The following is an 18,100-nucleotide window of genomic DNA, read 5'->3' as shown; positions in this document are numbered from 1 at the left end:
GAAAGCCCACAGAAGGTCTATAAGGAGGGGGTTATTCTAACCTGCCTATGAAGAGTGTCCTATTACCTGGGGCATCAGCACAAAAACCCTTGTCTTGCATCCCCATAATTGTACCTGTGAAGATGGTGGAAAGCCTGAGAAAAAGGTCATACTACTTTACAGTATTTTGGTTGCTCTTATAAAGGCATTCCTACTGCAATATTTGGATTTTCCTGCCTCATGGTCTAACATGGCTACCTACGCCTTTTTAATGCACCCAGATGCTGTTCTTCCCCTGGTTTTCTTGCATAAATGAGAAATAAAATACTCCAGAAGCTTCCCTTCTCATTTTGAAGTGTTAAAAACTGAATAACAAAGTCATTAATTTTCACATTAAACAGGAAGTAGGCCAGGAAGAGGAATCTGCCTGTTGAGGAACTTATTAGCACATTTGTCTCCTTTTTAGAGAGTATCGATTCAGTAGATGTCTGATGTGTAGGCAAACAGGAGTTCAGAGGGAGTAAAATAAATTCTTTCAATTTATATTTGAGGAGCAAAGGATATTTGCGTCTAGAGAGGCTCAGCCATTGACTGGATGCAGGTTCTTTACATTTAGAGAAACAACAAAGGTAGCATATGCAACATGAATATGTATCTTTATGCAGTTTTAAATTCTTCCAGACAGTCGGGGAAGAGGCAGATATGGTTTCTCCTTCTCTTTCCTTTCTTCACAGTCCTGATGTCTGCCTGCTGTAACAAGAGAGATGCCATGTAGAAGTAGTAGTAGTAGTAGTAGTAATAGTTTTACCTATGTACTCTGGGTTGCCATATGAATCTATATTGAGAATGGAAATCTTTGTAAAAGAAATTACAGTAGTCCCTCTGGATTCACAGGGGGATACATCTGTCTCCCTCCCCCTGCCAATCTGAAATTTCACAAGTATTCAAGTCTCATTGTCCCCAGTGGCAGCACTGGGGACAATAGGACTTGACTATTTGTGAAATTCCCTTGCTGCCTGCCTTACTGGCATTTCCCCCCCTCCCGCTGGCTCTAGAATAGTTGAAGTCACCCATAACTACTACATCTCTCCTTTCTGAGTGTGTGATCATCTGTTCTAGAAAGGCATGATCCAGTTCCTCTGTTTGATTTGGGGGTCTGTAGTAGACCCAATCAATAACATCCCTGTTGTTTCCCTCCCCTTTCATTTTTATTCAGATGCTCTCCACCTGGCTTCCAGGATTGAAATCCTGGATCTCTTCACTGGTGTAAATTTCCCTGACATATAATGCTATTCCTCTTTTTTCCTGTTTGGCCTATTTCTCTTAAAAAGGTTATACCCCTTTATTACTACATTCCAATCATGAGATTTATCCTACCAGGATTTAGTGATGCCTTTTATATCTTATTTGCTTTGTTGTGCTAGGTGTTCAAGTTCATCCTGTTTATTTCCCATGCTCTGTGCTTTAGTGTAGAGACATCTAAGACCATAGACCTTACCACACAGGGATTTTCTGAGTGCGGAATTAGGGTCAGTTCGCATTGGTCGATGCGTATTCGCGTTATATTGCATTTGTGTTCCACACCTGTGAGCTCAGAATACATATTGACCAATGCGATATAATGTGAATACACTTTGGCCAATGCGTATTCACGGCTGGGTTCTGAACTGAAGGCAGCCGGCTCCTCCGTTTTGCGAGTGCGCAAAATTAGTGGATCGGCGGGATCCGTATTGATGGCCAGTGCGAAACCTCTGCTGCTTTGGCTGGTGTGTACATCCAATCCGCTGGTTCTCCTGAAGACCACCAGGTTACAAATTTCCCATGATGCTGCGCTGGAATTTCCCCCTTCTCCTTCCGTTGGCCCTTTCCCCTTTCAGGACAACCACCGGGGCTGGGGAGCGATTTTTCCACTGACCGACAAGATAAAGCACAAACCTTTTGTGTCGGGGGGGGGGGGATGTATATGTATATGTATGTATATACACACACACACACACACACACACACACACACACAAAAACGTGTGTGTGTAAGCATATACATGCAGCATTACACTTTCGGCTGCTCCACAGCTTGTGTGTGTGTGTGTCTGTGTGTGTATATGTATGTATATGTATGTATACACACACACACACACACACACACAAAGATGTGTGTGTAAGCATATACATGCAGCATTACACTTTCGGCTGCTCCACAGCTTGTGTGTGTGTGTGTGTGTATATGTGTGTGTGTGTGTGTATGTATATGTATGTGTGTATATACACACACACACACACAAAGATGTGTGTGTAAGCATATACACGCAGCATTACACTTTCGGCTGCGCCACAGTTTGTGTGTGTGTGTGTGTGTGTGTGTGTGTATGCATGTGTGTGTATATGTATTTGTAGGTATACACACACACACACAGACAGCTGTGTGTGTACACATATAAATACGGCTTCACACTTTTGGCAGTACCACTATGTGTATATGTGTGTATATCTCTCTCTGTGTGTGTGTGTACACACACACACACACACACACACACACACACATATATAAACACTCAAGCAGACAGATGTGTGTACACATATAAATACGGCATCACACTTTTGGCTGTGGCAAGTGTTTTTTTGCATATATATGTGTGTATATATATGTGTGTGTGTGTGTGTGTGTGTGTGTGTATATATATATATATATATATAAACACTCATACAGACAAATGTGTGTGTACACATAAAAAAAGGCATCTCACTTTTGGCTGTACCACTATGTGTATATATATATATAAGTATGTGTGTGTGTGTGTGTGTGTGTATTTATATATATGTATTTATGTGCATACACACACACACACACACACACACACACACACACACAGATGGTGCATACCCCTTTCGTAAGTGGCTAAAGGCAGCAATTCTCGCGATATTACGTGCTAAACAGTGACCTCATTCTTCACCCCTGGAAGTTAAAAATGTTGCCCCCGTTCATCGCCCCACAGAGCATGCGCAAAGCTGCCGATGCGCATCGGCCAATACACATTGTATTGGGCTGGTGTGGTTATCCAATCTGCACTTGCCTCACTTTGCCTGAATATGGATTGGCCGATTCGCAAAACCTCGATGCGGAAGGCCGCCCAGGTGTGAATACGCATCGGCCAATGCGAACTGACCCTACTTCTGTGCCCTGTGTGGTAAGGTCCCATGTGTCCCCCCTACTTGCTGCCTGTGCAGATTTTCTTGCCTCCCACTGTTGGGTCCTTGCATTGTTTGCCTTGTTCCCTCTATGGCAGTTTAACTATTTTCTCCAGCCTTTTCTGTTGTTCCCACATTTTTATAAATTCTTTCCATCCAGGATATGAAGAAATCTGTGATTTGATTAAAACCAAACAGAAGTAAAATTGCCAGTGAATCTTAAACTATACACGTTGATCAACCTGACTAACAGATGTATGGCAAGCATCTGACGTTTTAACTCACTGCATTCACTCACTTCATTCTGCAAAACTGGAACAGCAACAAAAACTGCAACAACCAAACAATTACACAAAATCTACATAATTCATGTAATGTTGGTAATTCAGGCACCATTTAAACTTAATAAAATGGCCACAACTGTAATTCTTTTCTTTTCACTATGGCGTGGGACAGATGGTCCCAAAGTGCCATGCTGCTTCCGATTCTAGGGTTAGGGACCACGCACCAACCGCACGGTCCCTAACCCTAGTATGGAGTGGCGGCAGACTAATGATGACGTCCCATGTACACGGACGCCACCATTTTGACGTAAGCGATGCGCAGCATCCACACAATGACGTGCATCGCTTATGTCGTGAGTGCGCCAGTGGCACACTTGTGACATCACTCTGGCACCATAAAAAGAACCCAGAAACACTGGGTTCTTTTTACTCCGGAGAGGCAGCGCATGGGCGGTCTATCCCAGGCCATAGGTACCATATATCCTGAGCATATTTGTATAATATGCTTCTGGATACCAACTGATAGGGAACCTAGGCAATATGTGGTTGATCATAGTGGGGAAATAATGCTGGTCTAGATAGTTCTTTTGTCTCATACACCCATGTTCACTCTTATGTTCACTCTCAGTCCTACTGTTCTACCTAGAAAATTAATCCCCTAATTTCAGTTCCTGGTTTTCACTTCCATAATTTCAAGTCTCTTACTCAATATATCTGGTTCTGTTTTTCTTAAGTGGCAGCAACTTCCTGATCACATCAGAGCTCATCCATCTTCCAGATGACTGCACGGTGGGTTACATCATTGAGTGCAAATTAGGAGGTCATCTGGTTCCCAGTACACTGTTTCACTCTCACCTGGAGAACCTGCAGCTCATTCAGAATCCTGAGTTAACCAAGCAGGTGAGATGATGCAGAAAGGCAGAGGATGGTTGTAACTATGCTTGAGTGAGGCAGACATTCCAAATGAAGAGTTTGTGTAGTGCCTGAATTGGTCCCATTGTTACATATTGGGTTGTCCAAAATCCAATAATCTCTCCTTGAAGTTGCACATCTGTTGCAGTGATGTAACATTTTCTCAGTTCAATTAGGATGTGTTATATTTTATACCTGGGGGCAATGCAATTCTTTTCCCAGAAGAACTCATTCCTTGCTGTGGAGATTGCTAGGGCCAGACTCATTCTCTTTCCTACTGCCAGCAGCATGCTAGCTCTCCATCTATTACATGTGACCAAATAGCCTGAAATTGACTTTGAATAGGGATTTGCCAGATTATCAAAATTCTGGGTTGCCCAGAAAAGGGAGAGACCAGGAGGGTCAGGAGAAAGTGGGAGAGAGAGAGAGAGAGAGGCTGCAGGAAAGGCAGTCATTCACATCATCTCCTTAGTAATTGTGACACTGATTGAATCAATCATGCATTATTTAGATGAGGCTTTCCTGACAAATGCTTCCCCAGACACTTCTTGTCAATAATAGGCTAGGGAATGAAAAGGCAATTAAATAGCCAATAAAACTTCTGCCAGTCAACATGCAGGGAAAGGCACCTCTTCCATTCTGAAGAAGTGCCAGTAAATTACCCACCCTTCTTCTGAGAGGAGAGCCATGAAGTCAGCAATAGTGCATGATATAAACTCTTCTCAGTATCATTGGATAGATGGAATGCTAGATTTCTGTGGTGAGGAACCTATTTTAATGTATCTGCTGTTTTCATTGTATGTATTGTATATGATTTTATGTTGTACACCGCCCTGGTTTATAGAAGGGCGGTATATAAATAAAATTATTATTATTATTATTATTATTATTATTATTATTATTATTATTTGTTTGTCTATCTGTGTAGTATGTGTTTCCAAAAATGTGAAAGCAGTACTTGCCTTCAGTCTGAATTGGTACATTCCAGCATCAACCACTGCATTAATTGGGCTAATTGTGTAGCTCATATCTCAGTCTTGCCCATCCCTTCTAAAGTAGTTGTTTAAAAGAAGAAGAGGACTTGTGAACAGCTTGGAGACTTGAAATACCATTAAATTTGGGGTTCTCGATCTTTGAGTTAATATATTGGAGAGTACAGGTGTTAGAAACAGTCAAGGCATGGTCATTTGGACCTATGACTCAGTCTGAGAGTTGTTTTATTGTTTCACCTTGTAAACTTTGTGAAGTTTCTGCCTTAAATGCTGGAAGTAAAAAGGTTTAATATATATATTAAATATATATATTTATATATATATAGCCATTTATTTATTTTAAAGAGATGCACAATCAACCATTCCTTGGGTAAGTGTTGATAACTTCCTGGTTCCATGTTCCCAACCAGATCTATTATTTAAAATGTGCAAGAATTAAGAGCATAGGTGGGACATAGGGACTGTGCAGTCCGGCCATTAAGGCTGGTCTGGTGGTGGAGTTGGGGCATGATGACATCCATATAATGCATGCCCCAACTCTGCCCTCATGGCAGCATGATGCCATCCGCCGCTCCACACGGTGTGCAGTGTCACGGTGCTCCTCTGGTGCTGCATTTACATGATGCAGCACCAAAGGAGCACCTTAAAGCCACAGTGCCAGGGCTATTATGCCCTTTCTAGGGCGCAAAAAAGAGCTTCTTTTGCAGCTCCTTTTTGTACCCTGAAAAGGCCAGATTGGGGTCACGGTGAGTGGTTGCCATGATCTGGGGAAGATGGAGGCAGCTGCACAGCCCCATAGGAAACTTTGTCCTGAGTTAGCAGAGCATATGTGCATGCATGACATATAATTTTAGGTGGTCATAAAACAGATGTAACATAAGGGCATGCATATTACACAGCTATTTCTTCATCTGCTATTCCCTTCTAGGTCACTCTCAGCTATGGCATTTTTGAGAAGAAACTCAATACTATCAAACTGGCTGGTCCTTTTTCCCAACAAGAAGATCCTTCCAGGTATGTCTTAAGTTTGTGTCTGGCAATTATATGAAGCCAGGTGGAGAAGGATAAGTAGCAAGAGCAGAGCTTTATGAGGAAACCAGTGGAGCTTCAGGTAGTGATTGTCCAGAGGAAGAACGAAGGCCTGGAACTGGGGGGAAATGTACAGCCAAAACTGTCTTGGCTTCATTCCTGCTGTTCATGGTTTACTTTCTTTTATAATCATTTAAACTGAACCTTTATTGCAAAGGCTGAAATCAAAGCCAAAACATTCAAGGTTGTTCAGTCCCAAGGGGCTGGACAAGGTGTACTCTGGCTGCAGCTCCTGTTAAATCTACACAGAATAAGAGGGTTTCTCTGCAGTGCAGTGTGAGAGCATCTGGTGTTGGATAGGGCACTGGGGAATATACACTTTTCCTATGCATTCTCTCCCCACAACAGCAGAAGCTCTCACGTTATGTGCCTCCCCCGTCCTCTCTTTTTTCCAGGTTCCGGTCGCTTCATTGCCTTCTTTATCCAGATACATCCTGGTGCCCACAATCAGTCACTCAATGACAACTTCTTGGAAACCCTCACTATGAGTGAAGAAGTCTCTTATGTCAGATGAAGCCCACACCTCTCTCAAGTCCCTGTTCAGCAGAAAACAGGAGAGCTACACACTGACTTAATCATGTCTGTGCTTATTGACGATAGACAAGGAGATGAAGTAACAGACTAGAGGGCCTATTGGTGTTTGAGAAAAGAGGATAGGCAAAAAGTTGTTCTTCAGACTATGACTGTGGCAGTTAAATGTGACTGTCCTCTGATCAATTCACATTGCCTCTCCAATGAAAACACATCTCTCCAGTAGCTACTGGTGCAATTTCATGGGTAACTCAGGGCCTATAGCTTGCTCATTCTATCCTTTTTAATTCTATTTAATTAAATAATTAAAGAAGCTATGGATAAATATTGTGGTCTGCTGATAATGTACACATAGATAAGGGACACATTGTCAGAGAATCCAAGTCAGAGTATCCTTCAGAATTGCTAGTTTGTCTTTTGATAGCAGGAACAAAAGTTGAGGTTAGAATACTAAGAGTAACAGCAATAGCAATAGTGGAGATAGTAGTAATAACAACAATGTAACCAGTGTTCAAAGCAAAGTGTGTGCATTGCCTGGCTGTCATCCTTACAACAAATCTGAAAGGCTACTCATTATTTCCCAGACCCCAGAAGGGAAGATATAAGATGAGAAGTTCTAAGGCCACTAAGACAATGAAATTGGTCACCAGTTTAGATGGCTTTCAAAGGGGGTTAGTACTGTAAAACCAATGGAGCATAAGACTATCAATGGCTATTAGATATTCTGATGGCTATATACAACTTCTGAGCCAATGTGGTGTAGTGTTTTGAGTGTTGGGATAAAGGTTTGGATCCTGCTCAACCACGGAAACCAATTGGGTGACCCCTTGGTCAAGTCACACTCTGTCTGTCCAGAAGACGGCAGTGACAAACCCCCTACTTTGCCAAGGAAACCTAATAGGTTTGCATTAGAGTTACCATAAGAGAGCAAATTTTTTTGAAGGCAAACAATACTGCCTTTAGGATCAGAAGCAGTATGTCTCCACTTAACAATTATTGGGGAAGAGCAGCAGGTGTTGGATTGGTGACAGGTCTTACTTGCTGTCCACTGTGTAGAATAGATTCCTGGACAAGAAGAACTTTTTGGTCTAATCCAGCAGTGTTCATTTTAATTTCTGCAGCATCCATAGGCCAGTCTTTAGCCTTTGTATGCCCTCTTTTAGATACTCTCTGCATTTTTCAATATTGATACCATCTTGGATCTGTGAAATACACTTGGCTTAGAAAGCCAACATGAATTGAATGAAAGGGTTCATATGCTGTGTTTTCCACCTGTATCTCCAAAAAGAGGTTGAAGAAGTTTCAAGGGCATTGCTTTCTTGTTTAGTTGTCCCTACCAAGAGCCCAGATGAAGCAGACAGCTTGGTAGGTGGAATTTGGAGCAGCATTAAATAGTCCCGTGCAAGCACAATTGAACTGAACAGAAGCAGTGCAAGAAAATAATTAGGAACTAGATATATCTGGCCCATATGATCAAAGTCACTGGGAAGACTTCTTTAACAAGCCCTATAGAATCAGAAGCCAGGAGAGAGTGCAGTAGTATCAGCTGGCCTTCTCAAATGTGGAACCTCCCAAATTTGTTGAATTAGAACTCTATCATCCACAAATCATATTGTGCACATTGCCTTGGGATGATGGAAGTTATAGTCCAACACATCTGGAAAGTGTCCAGCTAGAGAAGACTGGTATATGCATTTGTTTTGTAAAGATGCTGATAGGTGAGGATTATTCGGGAACATCCTCTGGTGGATTAAGCCTCATGTTAATTATTAGAAAAAGGCTATATTCATTCTTTATTAATAATAATATATTTGTCTTATTGTTAATTTATACCTGAGTTATTCAGTGGTCATGTATCTTGATCCCCTCTTCCATTTTGTTCCTTTAACAATCCCAAAAGGTAAGTGAGGCTGAAAGATAGTGACTGACCCAAAGTTATCCCATGCTCATCAGGCCCAAGTCAGGATTTTGTTCCCAGGTCTTTACAATCATAACCCAGTACGGTACTCATTACACCATGCTAACAGAATATGGGTTCGTTACCGCAGTCGTCACAGTCTACTCCTAGGGGTTAGCCCTTTATCTTTGTCCACTGAAAGTCTATTGGTTTTGTAAAACCCATGCCTAAGGAGGGGATCAGTGGCTTTGGCTTTTTAAAAAACTTCTGAAGCACTAGTATCTTAAAGGATGCCTACTCTAGCATGCTAAATAACCTTAAGTCTTTCATTCTTTTGAAAAATCTGAACATTAATTCTCTGAGAACTGTTCTAGGTACAGAGTAATGGAGATCAAATAGCATCACATTGATCAAAGCCCTAAAAAGTGAGGCCTCTATTTCAGTGAAGTATAAAACACTTTGTGTTTTGAAGCTCTCAGTGCAGGTAAAAGGTATTTTTTTTAATGAGTGAATAGATTATGAAGAATTCGTTATTATTAATTTTTGGAAGGTTATAACAGTGCCATAGTTTTTCAGAAAATAAGTTGGAATATTAGAGAGCAAGTCCATTTTGGGTGATGTTCTTGTCTTTGACATGTCCAATGGTTTGAGCTCCTGCATCTTAAGATGAAGAATTTGATCTGAAGAAAGAACAAAGAAGAAGAGGGAACACATGTAGTCCAAGACGCTCTAATTAGTAGAGCCCAGAAATGGGACATGTCCATTTTCATAATGCACCCCAAATATTTAAGATATTTCCAAACCAGCCAGAGAGATTATAGACAGCATTCAGAATAAGATTTTGAAATGTAGTGTTACACAAAAGAGCCCAAAGACATGTTGGTGTTTTTTAAACACAAGAAGTAACAATGATGGTTCCACTGGATGGTAAAAAGGGCCTGAGATGAAGTTATAAGAAGGCATGTAAACTGAAGTGTGTGTGTGTGTATGCCTTCAAGTTGTCTGTTGACTTATGGTGACCCCATGAATTTCATAAGATTTTCTGAGGCAAAGAGGATTCAAAGGTGGCTTTACCAGTTCTTCCCTCTGAAATATAGGCGGGATACAAACCGCCGCTTTGCGGCGCTTCCCCGCCGCCGCCGTTTGCTCCGCGCGGGAGCTGCAGCAGTCAAACCGCGCGGCTCCCGCGCGGAGCAAATAAGAAGCTCCATTTCGGAGCTTCTTCTTGCGGCGCCTCTATGATGTCGCGAGGCGCCTGGCGTGGACTCATGACGTCATAGGCGCTGCGACACGTCTGGACACTATGTGTCCAGTACGTAAAGATGGCGGCGCCCATGTAGAAGGGGCGCTGCCATCTTGTACATATAGGATATGTACTAGGGTTAGGGGGGTGCGGAAGCACCGCCCCTTCCTAACCCTAGTACGTATCCTATACATACTATATGGCGGTTTGTATCCCGCCACTGGCTACAGCACCTAGTATATGTTGGCAGTCTCCCATTCAAGGACTAACAAGGCTGACCCTGCTTAGTTTCTAAGATCAGATGTGATCCTTTAGGGTTTTTAAGATGAGGAGCTGCTTTGCTCACAATATATATTCCAATAATGTTTGATGCAAAGCTTATTTGAGCAATTATCATTTTTAAAAGTGATACTTCAAGTGTTATGACAATAATAACTGAGAGTACAAAATCTCAAAGCTAGGAAAAATCTTGCCCTAGAAAATTACTTGCCCTACAGAAAGGAAAATGAAATGCAGAATCTAATATTTTCCAGGTTATAAAAATGCTGATATAAAGATCACACACAACACACGACGTCTAATATAAAGATAAGATTAAAATAGTTGTACGTAGCACCAGCACTGGTTGTCTTCAGTTATTATTCTGCACTTAGAATGGATTTCAGAATATGATTGTTTAAAATCTTAAGTACTTCTCCTTTAATATATCTCCTTTAATGTAATCAGGTAATCGTGGTTACTCAAGTCCCCCCATCTCACCAGAATGAAGAGGGTTATAGTGGTGACTCATTTTGTTGCTGCTATTGTTAAAAGACTGGGAGTCAAAAGCCCTTGTGTAACTAATATAAATCTTATAGAGAACTGCCATGAGGAGATCTTTGTAATGGTTACTTCTACTCTGTCTGGAGTGTGCTGGAATATGTTCTCTGTCAGGAGCTGTCTTTAGTGCTGCAACTGGTTTGCTTCTTAACTTCTATGTCTGATCTGTATTATATTTACAGTAATGTCCTGTGTGTGGCTGAAATACCTCAAAGGCACCAGATACAGTCTGATTTTGGAAGATAAGTAGGGTCAACCCTGGTTGTACTTGAATGGGAGACCACCAATGAATACCAGGTGCTGTAGGCTATAGTTCAGAGGAAGGAACTGGCAAAATGACACAACACCTGTCTGTAAATCCAGCTAGTTGCTAAAGGCTCTACTTCGACCTCTAGACTTTGACTGACAAGACAACATGATCTCTTATTCTGAGCCTGTGGTGCATAAGTTTAACTTTCAGGGTGATAGGCATTCACCAACATCTGGAGGATTACAGTTTGCCTACTGTGAACATGAAGACTGGGTAAATTTCTGAAATGATTCATGGAAAAGTTGCATGTATGAAAGAAATTTGAAGAAAGTGAGGGAGGTGGTCCCACAACGATGTCCTAGGAGGCAGTTCAAGGTGTAATAGTAGCAAAACAGAATGGGTAAAATCTGGGGAGGCAAAAGATCTTTGCATGGGTAAAAACAGGGGAACTGGATGAATAGAGATCATGGATAGGAATGTATAAAGACATGAGTGAAGAAATAAAGGAAGCAAAGACATGGAGATTTTTGAGGGTTAGAATATAAATAATAAAGTAAGAATTATGGATTGGGGAATAGGTGCCCCTCTAGGTCCTGTTGGACTTATGGCTTGTGGCTAAAATCTAAGAATCTATGGATGACCCCATGTTCCCTGTCCTTGATTTAAATAAAAAGAGTGAATTAGGGCAATCATGTATGTACTCTCCTATTTGCCAAAACCTGGAAAAATTAATTAATTTTCTGCAACTACCAGAATTGCTCAGCCACTCTGCTCATACTAAGTGGCAGATTCTGGGAGCCATTGTCCAAAATTTTCCAAGATGTGCTAATTACATACATAGATCCTGTACAGCTTTACTTCTTCTGGTCATGACATTCAAGGACATATACTTAATATTCAAGAAATGCTTATTGAATAAAAGCAAGGATTAGAAAAGTGCCATGAATATCATCAGGATCCAAATACATGTATAGAAAAGAATGTGGTTCTTGCAGTGTGAGAACAAGGCAATATAAATTACAGAGGTTCCTAGTAATTTGCTCCGCTTACCATCTGCTATTTATTCTCTGTTCAAAAACAACAGAACAAGTTTACTAGGAATACCCTGAAGTATTTTAAAGTCTTTGGCTAGGCATGGATTTAAATACAGGAAGCAGTTGCTTAACACATGCAAATTAGTCTACCCTTAGGCAAATTGGCTGGACTTACAAAAAGGGAATGTCAAGAATGATCAGGGGAATCAAAGTCCAGGTACACCACTTGATTTCACTTGAAAAACACCTCTCAAATCAGAGAGCCTAGTTACCCTTTTATTCTAACCATAAGGCTGGAGGAAGAAAGCAAAAAACCTGGTAAAGTTATTTTCTAGGCCACAAAAGCTATTTTATTGGGTGATTTAGAAAATTCACACTGTTCTTTAAGCAGCCACACACAAGTTTGGTGCTTCATCTTCAATGGGATCATTTTTCTATGCACATATGAGATATTTTATTTGGAAATGCAAATAATATTAGAGAAACCTTGCTAAAGCCGATGGCAGTTGTAGGCCAAAACATTGGGAGATGTAGTTGCCTGTTCCTATTTCACAGCACCGTGTTTCCCATGATGCCCAGCCTCTGGCAAACCCATAAGCAGGATGTAAGGCCAAGAGAGCAAACCCCCTTTTGATGTTCTGTAGTTGTCATTCAGAGGTATGCCATCTCTGATCCTGGCATGCCTAGTACCTTTTGATAATCTTATCCTCCATGAAGAAGAACAGCTGTTAGAGACCTTGGCTATGGACATCTGACAAACAAAATGAAGTTCCTGGCAGAACTATATCTTCTCGCAGACCCTGCTAGAACAGCTAATGTTGACTTGGCCAGTGACATTCTCCCTCACAGTTTTTTTTTTTTGGGGGGGGGAACATGGAGAAAGGCAGGAGTGGATGGACTGCAGACCCAGAGTAGATTTGTGAGGGCTGGTGAAACCCCAGTGGGGGCTTAGTTAAAATGGAAGGTCATTATTAGAAGAGGGGAACAAAACTGCCTCTGGAACTGTTATTACCAGAAGACTTGGAAACCTTACATGTTTGGTCTACATCTTCCTGAATTCCTTAGACAGCAAGGGTTAATATCAAAGTTGCTGATACTGGAGTCCCTTGTCCTCAGCAGTTGTCTATAAACTGGGTTGCAATGGTACATTACTGATTTATATACTCTCATTATCACAGTTTCTGTTCTATTGCTAAGGGAATGGTTTTGTACTTGAGGGAAGATAGGATTGATAGAAGCAAGGGATATTTTTTAAAAAAGTGAAAGTTACATTCCCAAGTAAATTCTTAATGGAGGTTACAATGTCATAGTAGAAACATACTCTATTATTTCACATTGCAACAGAGGTCACTTGCTGCCATCTCTGACATTTTCAGGCATCTAGCAGGAAGGGAGAGACCATTTTGTCATAAGCTCCTTGGTATGTTGCAGAAGATTTGGGACTAGATAATATGGTAATATTTTGAGGGAAGTAATAGCACCATTCTGTTCTGCCTTGGTCAGACCACACCTGGAATATTGTGTTCAGTTCTGGGCACCACAATTCAAGAAGGGTGTTGACAAGCTGGAGTATGTCCAGAGGAGGGCAACCAAACTGGTGAAAAGTTTGGAAAACATACCATAAGAAGAGTGCCTTGGGGAGCTGGGTATGTTTAGCTTGGACAGGAGAAGGTTAATATGATCAACACGATAGCCATGTTTAAATATTTGAAGAAATATTTGGAGCCAGGTTTAAATATTTGAAGTGACTGAGGATGGGGTACACTTGTTTTCTGCTGCTCCAGAGACCAGGGTCGGAAACACAATCTAAATAATTTAAATAATAGTAAATAATAATAATAATAATAATAACAACAACAACCAGAATGGCTAGGGCTGGAGCTTGGTCAGTCTTAGGAGTTTATCACACTGGTGCTGATTTCAACATTAAAGAGAGATTAAAATGCATTTAAAGCAGGGGTAGGCAACCTGCGGCCCGCGGGCCGGATGCGGCCCGGCAAGGCCTTGGGACCGGCCCCAGCCCGGTCCTGCCGCCGATTGCCGCCGGGGCCTTTGGGGGAAAATTGTCTATAGAAGCCTCAGAAACATGCATTTATATTAACATTTTTTTAAAAATCAGCAAAATTTTTCACGTGTCCTACATTTTTTTTTTTAAAAAAGTGTCTTCCATTTGAAAATTTTGTCCTACATTTGTCCTGGTTTATTTATATATTTACTTTTTTTAAAAAAAATATTTAATTATTTATTTTTTGGCTTCGGCCCCCCAGTTGTCTGAGGGACAGCAACCCGGCCCCCACCTCAATAAGGTTGCCTACCCTTGATTTAAAGCATCCTGCAAATGAAGTCGAAATGGTGAGTGATTATTACATGCAATTGCACAAAAAAAGTGATATCGGAAATGCATTGTTGCTGAAATTCCAAAAGTAAAAAGATGTACTTTGATACTTCTTTGTGGCAGGCTTTGTGTGATATTGTGTCAAATCATTATGCATAATTACATGATTTTTCCAAAATATTCACAGGATAAACTCCCGATCTCCTGAGCTTTTGCCTGAACTGTCTAGACAGAAGCTCCAGCTTTGGTTTAAGTGGCTCTCTAGGCTTTGTTGAACTTCAGTACTCATCAATCCTACCCATTGTAGCCAGGGGAGAGATAACATGAGAGTTGCAGTCCAAAAATGTATGGCAGGTCACACTCCTCATTCGTGATCCAGGGTCAAGCTATCTTCACTTGAGATGCTGCACTGGGAGATATCCTCAATTTCTCCCATGACAGAACTATGAAATGTCTCTGCAATTGCCTCCCAAAGGACTCACCATTCTCCTGTGCCCCATACCTCACTGTCATGTAGGGTGGAGGCCAAGGGGCATCTACAAAGAGTCTGGTATTGTGACTATAGTCAGACACACAATGATGAAATCATCTTCCAGGACCTCTTGAGGAGGCCCAGAAAATTCCAGATGATGCCTTCTTGTTGTGTGTTGGGCTAAGATGCTTCTCAGCTTTTCCTGCTCTCCTTTGACCATGTCATGGCAATGGAAGGAGAGCACAGAAATATGGTGGGGTGTCAGAGGATTTTGTCATTGCATGGGGAAGGAAGAAAATTCTGACCCACATAATGAAAAAGGGGTAAAAAATTCACAGATTCACACATGTATATATGAAGTGAGAGGATGCCAGACTTCATGTTTCCCTCTCAGACCTTTCACTTTAATCCAGGAGTGGGGGAAATGTGGCCTGTGGGTTACATACACTCTCCAGGGCCATTTTAATAGTCTTCAGAGTTTTCTTTCTTTCTGATCTCACCTTCCAAAATGCCCCATAGCTAGCATGTATTGCAGTTTCGATACTTTTATTGCCCCTGGGCTATTGACTTTTAGGTCACCTCCTGCTGAACAAAGGCCTCCCTTGGACTTAAAATGGCACAGAAATCATAGAATCATAGAATCATAGAGTTGGAAGAGACCATAAGGGCCATCCAGTCCAACCCCCTGCCATGCAGGAAATCCAAATCAAAGCATCCCCGACAGATGGCCATCCAGCCTCCGTTTGAAGACCTCCAAGGAGGGAGACTCCACTACACTCCGAGGAAGTGTGTTCCACTGTCGAACAGCCATACTGTCAGGAAGTTCCTCCTAATGTTGAGGTGGAATCTCTTTTCCTGCAGCTTGCATCCATTGCTCCGGGTCCTAGTCTCTGGAGCAGCAGAAAACAAACTTGCTCCCTCCTCAATATGACATCCCTTCAAATATTTAAACAGGGCTATCATATCACCTCTTAACCTTCTTTTCTCCAGGCTAAACATACCCAGCTCCCTAAGGTGTTCTAGACCCTTCACCATTTTAGTCGCCCTCCTTTGGACACGCTCCAGTTTCTCAATGTCCTTTTTGAATTGTGGCGCCCAGAACTGGACACAATATTCCAGGTGGGGCCTGACCAGAACAGAATATAGTGGCACTATTACTTCCCTTGATCTAGACACTATACTTCTATTGATGCAGCCTAAAATCGCATTGGCCTTGTTAGCTGCCGCATCGCATTGTTGACTCATGTTCAACTTGTGGTCTACTTGGACTCCTAGATCCCTTTCACATGTTGTCTCCTTAAGCCAGGTGTCCCCCATCCTATATCTGTGCATTTCATTTTTCCGCCCTAAGTGCAGTACCTTATATTTCTCCCTGTTGAAGTTCATTTTGTTAGCTGTGGCCCAGCTTTCTAGTTTATTCAGGTCATTTTGAATTTTGATCCTGTCCTCTGGAGTATTAGCTATTCCTCCTAATTTGGTGTCATCTGCAAATTTGATAAGTATTCCCCCAATTTTTTCCTCCAAGTCATTGATAAAGATGTTGAATAACACTGGGCCAGGACAGAGCCCTGTGGGACCCCACTGATCACTTCTCTCCAGGAAGAAAAGGTGCCATTGTTGAGCACCCTTTGGGTTTGTCCGGTCAACCAATTACAAATCCACGTAACAGTTGCCTTGCCAAGCCCACATTTTACAAACTTGTTTGCAAGAATGTCATGGGGAACTTTGTCAAAGGCCTTACTGAAATCAAGATATATTATATCCACAGCATTCCCTTCATCTAACAAGCTGTTAACTTTATCAAAGAATGAGATAAGATTTGTCTGGCATGATTTGTTTCTCTGAAACCCATGTTGACTTTTTGTGATTATGGAATTGCTTTCTAGATGTTCACAGACTCTCTTTTTAATGATCTGCTCCAGAATCTTTCCTGGTATTGATGTCAGACTAACTGGACGATAATTGTTTGGATCCTCTTTCTTCCCCTTTTTGAAGATGGGAACAATGTTTGCCCTCCTCCAGTCTGCTGATACTTCTCCTGTTCTCCAGGAGTTTTCAAAGATTATTGTCAATGGCTCCAATATTATATTTGCCAGTTCTTTTAATACCCTTGGATGTAGTTCATCTGGTCCTGGAGACTTATATTCATTTAGGTTAAACAGGTATTCCTGTACTATCTCTTTACTTATTTTGTGCTGAAATTCCCCTATTCTGTCCTCTGCTCCATTATCCTCAGGTTGAGGACCCTTTGCCTTTTCTGAGAAGACTGAGACAAAGAAAGTGTTGAGTAATTCTGCCTTTTCTCTGTCTTCTGTTAGCATTTTGCCATCTTCTCCATGCAGTGACCCTACCGTTTCCTTCTTCTTCCTTTTGCTGCGGACATATCCATAAAAGCCCTTTTTGTTGTTCTTCACCTCTCTAGCAAGCCTGAGTTCATTCTGTGCTTTAGCTGTTCTGACTTTATCTCTACACGTGCTAGCTATTTGTTTGAATTTCTCTTTGGTGATTTCCCCATTTTTCCATTTCTTATACATGTTCTGTTTAAAATTTAGCTGAGTTGAAAGTTCCTTGGTGATCCATCCTGGTTTCTTGAGACATCTCCTGTTTTTCTTTCTCACCGGAACTGTTTTAATTTGTGCCTTCAGTATCTCCCTTTTGAGAAACTCCCATCCATCTTGAACTCCCTTCTCTTTTAGTATTCCTGACCATGGGATCAACCCCAGTATTTCTCTAAGTTTACTGAAATCCACTCTCCTAAAGTCTAGGATGCGTGTCTGACTCTGCCTGGCTTCTCCTTTCCACTGTATAACAAACTCCAGGAGAACATGGTCACTTCCACCTAATGATCCCACCACTTGCACCCCATTAACCAAGTCATCCTTGTTGGTTAGGATCAGATCTAAAATAGCTGACCCCCTTGTTGCCTCTTCCACCTGTTGGACAATGAAATTGTCTTCAAGGCAAGTGAGGAATTTACTAGACCTTGAGGATTTGGCTGAGTTTGACTTCCAGCAAATATCAGAATAGTTGAAGTCACCCATCACTACTACATCTCTCCTTTCTGAGTGTGTGGTCATC

General features: G+C 41.5%; 1 protein-coding gene across 1 annotated transcript in view; it reads left to right on the top strand.

Annotated features, from left to right (window-relative positions):
- MFNG (MFNG O-fucosylpeptide 3-beta-N-acetylglucosaminyltransferase) overlaps window positions 1–7,317 on the top strand; it is a 40,593-nt gene extending 33,276 nt beyond the window's left edge. The window contains exons 6-8 of the mRNA XM_089528117.1: window positions 4,183–4,348; window positions 6,281–6,366; window positions 6,837–7,317. Of these exons, the coding sequence (XP_089384243.1) occupies window positions 4,183–4,348; window positions 6,281–6,366; window positions 6,837–6,903 (319 nt within the window). The 3' untranslated portion in view covers window positions 6,904–7,317. The remainder of the gene's footprint in view (window positions 1–4,182; window positions 4,349–6,280; window positions 6,367–6,836) is intronic.
- The last annotated feature ends 10,783 nt before the right edge of the window (window positions 7,318–18,100 follow it).

This window comes from Sceloporus occidentalis, unplaced genomic scaffold, assembly GCF_023333645.1.
Source record: "Sceloporus occidentalis isolate IW3139 unplaced genomic scaffold, rSceOcc1.0.p SCAF_5, whole genome shotgun sequence".
NCBI lineage: Eukaryota > Metazoa > Chordata > Lepidosauria > Squamata > Phrynosomatidae > Sceloporus > Sceloporus occidentalis.
Note: the sequence above shows the minus strand (reverse complement) of the source record. Positions and strands in the feature narration are given on the sequence as shown.